Below are 5,667 nucleotides of genomic sequence, written 5' to 3' on the forward strand. Positions count from 1 at the left end.
TATTGGGAATGGGAGAGGGAAAAAGTTGTACAATTAATTTTGAAGGAAAAGAACATGAAAATAAATTATTATTTTTATGAAATTGTATAAATGAAGAGTAAAAGATTGTATGGCTCTCTATGATGTTATAAACATATTTTTATATCTATATGAGTTAGTTAAGAATATAGATAGGAGAATCAAGATAATCAAATCAAAGTAAGGTGAGGAAAAGACATTCATTTTCTTTTGAATTTATCTTGATTAGCATAGAATTTGTTAAACATAACAAAACCTATTGAAAATGGATATTCTTGAATAAGAGTGAAAGCATTATGATAAGAATCAAAACAATGAAATAAACTTGGCAAGTTACATAATAGGCTATTCAGAATTAATTATCAAGATCAATAAACAAATTAGGATAGTATGGAGAAATCATCTTTCAACAAACTAAAGTTGTCAAAATGCAAAAATAAATCCATTTAATGATGCTTTTTGATTTGAAAATGTTGCTACATATAACTCTCTATTGAGCATATATCCTCTAAAAAGTGTGAAAAATATGAAACATGTAGTATGAAATCTAATGAGCACATCTTATAGTTTTTGGATGTTTTTTTTAATGCTCACATAGTCAAAAGAGAAATAAGTTTGATGATAAAAGTGAAAAGCCTATTCATATTGACTATAATGAGGAGAGAGAAGACTATCAATGCTTAATACAATGAGGGAAACGTTAATATCATTGCATAATCCAATGAAGGAAAGGTTAAGTATTAGTATAGGTGTTATTTTTGTTGATATAGAGCTTTGCAATGGAACGAAATTGAACTAGGAAATGTAAATACTCATTGATTTAAAACTAGATGTTCCTATCTTTTTTCTCTTGGCTTTTTAAAGTAGTTCAAATCATACTGCATTGCCTTCATAAGCTCACCACCTTCTCAATCGAGTCCCTTGAAGGCAAAAGCCTTAATAGTTTTCAAAAAAAATAATAACTATTAGACTTGGTTCAACTTTACTGACTCATACTCAAGTTGAACCAAGACCAGTTGAAGATGGAATGAAAAGAAAAAAGCAATGATTGAAGAAAATACTACATTGCAAAAAATGAGATGTAGGCCCTATAGGATTGAAATGGAACAAACTCAATATAAATTTGATGGATCTTCTGAAATATATAGAGATAGATTTGCAGCGAAGGATTTCCCTCAGCGGCCAAATATTGATCTCAATGAAACATATTCTCCTGTTGCTAGATACGAGAGTGTTAAGGAGGCTCTTGAGGACATTTCACTAATTTTTAGGCCACAACTTTTATGAGGCTCTTGTAATCAATCTGCATTAAGATAGATTGACCGCAAAGGATTTTCCTCAACTACAAAGGATTAATCTAGCAGCTGCCAGCGCCATATTTCTTCTGGTCAGAGCGCTAAGCAATGTTTCTCCTCTGTTGTGTTTATTTGCTTGGATATAACATAGTATAAAACAATGTCTAATGCATTATTCTCAGTTTACATCTCCACATGTATCTGGTATATGCTTGTGTTAATGAGACAGATGTCTTTCTGAGAGCTAAGTAATTTCTGTACCACTTCATGTTAAAAAAATTTGTAAATACAATAGTTCTGATTTCTGCAGCAATTGCAGTGTTAGTTTTACATGCTGTCAACAGTTTAAAATCTCCTTCTGCAACCAGAGTCTGTTTTAAAATGAACCTTGTTATCAATTACAATTGCAAAGCATAAGGATTTGTACTTACATGAACATAAATCTCACAAATCTAGATGTACAATGCAATAACATCCCTAATTCGAACAAAAGATAATCAAGCTCAGAAGCAAACAATTTTATAGATGGGACTTGGTACTGTCCTAACATAGAATATTGCAGAGAGATTATGCAAAACTAGTCACCAGAATGTTAAAAGAATTTATTGACAGAGCAAATAGACACTTGAATTTTACAATTAGGTGGACTCTTAAACAAAATACAACTCAAATTGAAGAATCTCAAACCTCATATGCGCATACTTGCAGCTGCTGTTGTACATGTACAGAGATGAATTATGAAAAACAAGAAGATGCTGATGATGGGTATCAATGAATGAATGGCGACAGGGATCAAAGAATAGCTTGGTACAAGCCCACTCCACAGCGTTTGCAGAGAAAGAGGCGAGGAACAGCATCTGCATCACAAATGCCAGCGCAACGAGTGTGCTGCCACACCTCACACATATCACATGCAATCATGCGCTCGCCATCGTCGTCCTTGGCACCACAGGGGCAGTCCACAGTCCAATCATCGCCACCACCTTCGTAACGCAAGTCACTGGAAACATCAATGCCAGTGCCTTGGATCATGACAGTAGAGCCAGACTCTAAGGTTCCAAACAGCAGATCGTCACCGTCACCCTCCAGGTCCAGGATGCCCTCAACGACCAGATTCTCAGTGATAACATATGTATCCCTCAGGGCTCTCTGGGCCTCCTCCTTGAGCTCTCCAATGGTGGCATGGGGCGGCAAGACTACCATCTCAGCAGGAGGCAGAGGGCGAGTAGTCATCGACATATCCATTGACATGTGATTGTTTTTCTCCTTATTCATCACCACCACATTGCACAACACTCTCAGCATCTCGTCCTCGTCGATTGTCCACTCGCTGTGGGCACCCTTGCGTGTCATCTCGCCCTTGTAGTCCTTGATAAACTGCTTCGTGTCCAGAATTATCTTCGTCGCTGTGGGGATGGCCATCAGAACGCTGTTGTTAGTGCCGTTACTAACAGACTTCATTCCTTTTCTAACGGGCTTGTAGTTTTCTAGGACGTGCTTGTACAGATAAAAGATGTCTCTCTCAACTTGGGCTCTCCGCACCTGGCAGACGGACTCGTCCTTTACGCCACACCCAAAATGATCTGCCCGATCAAAATGGTTTTTGACGTTTTCCAGACTGTATTCCAGGATTTTAGTCGCCGGATTGACGGCTCTGCGAACGATATAATCGCCCACCATACGGTTGCCTAGAGACTTGAGCACGAAATCCAAGAGACCCGTGTCTCCAATGTGCGTTCTAGCAGCGTCCCTCACATCCTGCCTCGTCATTTTGCCCTTTGGGCAGTTTCTCAGAGCATCCACCACCACCTGGGCCGCCAGTTCGAGTCTCTTCATGGACCAACGGCACTGCGTATCTGTGGGTATGTGGGTATGGACATTAGTTCTGGTTGTGGTAGTAGTGCTGTTGGAGGGCGATGATTGGAGAGGAAGACGGGCCTTGAGCTCTACCATGTAGCGGAACAAGCCTCCTACTGTCTGAAGTGCCTGCCCACTTATTCTTTGGTACTCATTTACGATCTCCAGAACATGAACATCTACCCCTTCGAAGTGTTGCATCATCACTGCCAAAGGAATTCCACGAACAGCTTCGATAGCTTTAGTGTACATTTGCTGAGTCACCCCAAAGCTCCCGTGCCCGAATGCATAACCCCATCGTCCATACCATGACTGTCCATACGCAACGCAATTGAGCAGCCTGAATGTCATACTTTTCTTCTTTGTCAAATCTTCCACGCTAATCTTCCTGCAAAATGGCAATTCTTCATTCAACACCATTTCCAAGAGAGAGAAATGAAAACAATCATTTACCCAGACTCGTGAAATTTCTGTAGTCCATATTTTGATAAAACTCTTACATGATCTTACGTTTTCCTTCTTTGGGTCGTACAATCTGAAGTAAAATACCGATAACAAAGATGAATCGTATATATTTTTTTGAAATCTACATAATTTAATCCAGAAGAACAAAAAGTACGAGATTTTTACTGGGCTTTTAGGGTTTTGAAACACACCCTAGTAACAAAATCAGATTACTCTTTTCTTAAAAATTAAATGATTGCTGAGCATTAACCTCATGGGTTTTGGCGAAGACAGATTCTAAAGTTGACGAAGGAGAATGATTGGAAACTCTTTACAAAGGAAAGAAGAATCATACCTTGCTCTCAACATGGAGCATATTCTGTCCCAGAAATCCATAATGTCCCTTCCAGAGACGTACTTCGAACCCTTTTCTCGACCATTAACGCGCAGAAGGTGCCCAAAGCCATTACAATGAATCACACCGTGCAAGAGATGAGTATGCAGGTCCAGAATTCTACCTTGCACGACCTTCTCACCGCATGTTAAGCAGCTGGGGATGTTTGAGACCCGATCATGACAATTGGGGCAAACCCTTGTTCCAACCATTGCTGCAGCCAATCCAAGCGGCCGTTCTGCAATTTCTGGAGCGGCGATGAGAAAATGGTAGCGGCGTTTCGACACTAAATGATGACTCCAACCTTAAAACAAAAAAAAGAGAGAACCCCATTAGAGAACAAGGCGATCAGCAATTTGGGCACTACCATGACAGAAAAAAATCTCTAAATTTTCTTTCCGACTTCCATGAAAAAAGAAATGAGAAGGATTTTGCGGGGTAAAATGCTTACCAACACAACGACAATGCTCGCAATGAGGGCTTGGCGAAATGAGCGTGCTTTCTTCTACAACATAAAGAGGAATGGGGGCATTTTGTGTTTCTTCCTGCAAAAGAACGATCCAAGCAGGATTACCATCAATGTTGTAAGGCTCTCGCTCTGCGCATTCCTCCAGAAAAACACGAATGTTATCTCTGAAAGGCCAATCATAATCTGCAGGGCAGCCCGGATCGCCAAATGTGTTGAAATTATAAAGCTTCTCCCCTCGTTTTCTCTTCCGACGATTCTGACAATTCGCATACATGATCTTCCCTTAGAAAATTTTCGATTCAAACTTACAGAGAAAACAATGACTCTGCAGAGCTCACAGACGACGAGAAACAAACTCCTCCGAGAAATGAACTCTCCAAGCTTCTGAAGACGAAGAGAATTCGCAGATTCAAAACTACAAACACGCCCTACAGAGTTGGAGAGCGAATTTGAATAACAGTTACAGCATGACAGCCTAATTTTAGGACACAGGGGGTTAAAGAGCGGAAGGTTTCGATCTCGTCCGACGGCAGAGATTTCGCGACGAATCTTCACGTCCATCTCGGCTGTCCGATGTCCTAACGGCGTGACGAAGACGAAAGGGATAAACAATAGTTGCCACGCTGGTAAAAACAAGGTTGAAGAAGAGTAAAACCCGGCAATTGATTTCCAACATGTAGACAAGTTCTGGAACTGGAATGAGGGCAGTTCTGAGTATAACGGTATTCCGTTAGATTTCGGTTGAAGAAGTGAGAGATTGGATTTCGAATCTGAATACGTCCAAAAGCCCGGACAGCAGCCTTTTAGCCGGACGCTTCTTACAGATTCAATCGAATTAAATGTTCCGATATATGCGGAGTGATGAAAAGATTCGATTTCTTCGTGGGCGGGGCAAGCGGAGTTGAGTTAAATCGATTCATTTTCATTTTATTGAATTCAAAAACCTCAAGCGCAATGGCTCTAGTTGGTGCCGAGACCGCAGGTGTTATAATACATTGTAAAAACTCCATACAGTTCCAACTTCCCTTAATAACCGTCATTTTTCCTGTGATTTAACAGGCTGCTTCAGAATATTTATGGTTTAAACATGTGTATTGATAAACGTTAAAAACCTTACAATTTAGTTTTTTATAATAATAACGTACAAAATTGAGGGCTGGCGTTTCTAATTAGACTATTCAATAAGACTA

At 39.9% G+C, this 5,667-nt stretch overlaps 1 protein-coding gene across 1 annotated transcript; it reads right to left on the minus strand.

Moving 5' to 3' along the window:
- Nucleotides 1-1,111: 1,111 nt before the first annotated feature.
- Nucleotides 1,112-4,946, minus strand: LOC149575284 (PHD finger protein MALE MEIOCYTE DEATH 1-like). The gene is made up of 3 exons (XM_089812206.1): nucleotides 4,460-4,946; nucleotides 3,970-4,312; nucleotides 1,112-3,558 (listed from the first exon to the last, which is right to left on the minus strand). Exons 1-3 carry the CDS (start codon nucleotides 4,749-4,751, stop codon nucleotides 2,106-2,108), a joined length of 2,088 nt encoding a protein of 695 aa, XP_089668332.1. The 5' UTR covers nucleotides 4,752-4,946; the 3' UTR covers nucleotides 1,112-2,105.
- Nucleotides 4,947-5,667: the final 721 nt, after the last annotated feature.

This window comes from Cupressus sempervirens, chromosome 2, assembly GCF_028749045.1.
Source record: "Cupressus sempervirens isolate cs-2001-9-10 chromosome 2, ASM2874904v1, whole genome shotgun sequence".
NCBI classification, from domain to species: Eukaryota; Viridiplantae; Streptophyta; class Pinopsida; order Cupressales; family Cupressaceae; genus Cupressus; species Cupressus sempervirens.

Excerpts from the sequence above, each read along its gene's own strand:
- LOC149575284 (XM_089812206.1), bottom strand. The coding sequence starts at position 4,751 with ATGTATGCGAATTGTCAGAATCGTCGGAAGAGAAAACGAGGGGAGAAG. Across the intron at positions 4,313-4,459 it reads CGAGCATTGTCGTTGTGTTG|GTTGGAGTCATCATTTAGTG; the intron begins GTAAGCATTTTA and ends TTTTGTTTTAAG. Across the intron at positions 3,559-3,969 it reads TGCTCCATGTTGAGAGCAAG|GAAGATTAGCGTGGAAGATT; the intron begins GTATGATTCTTC and ends GCCATTTTGCAG.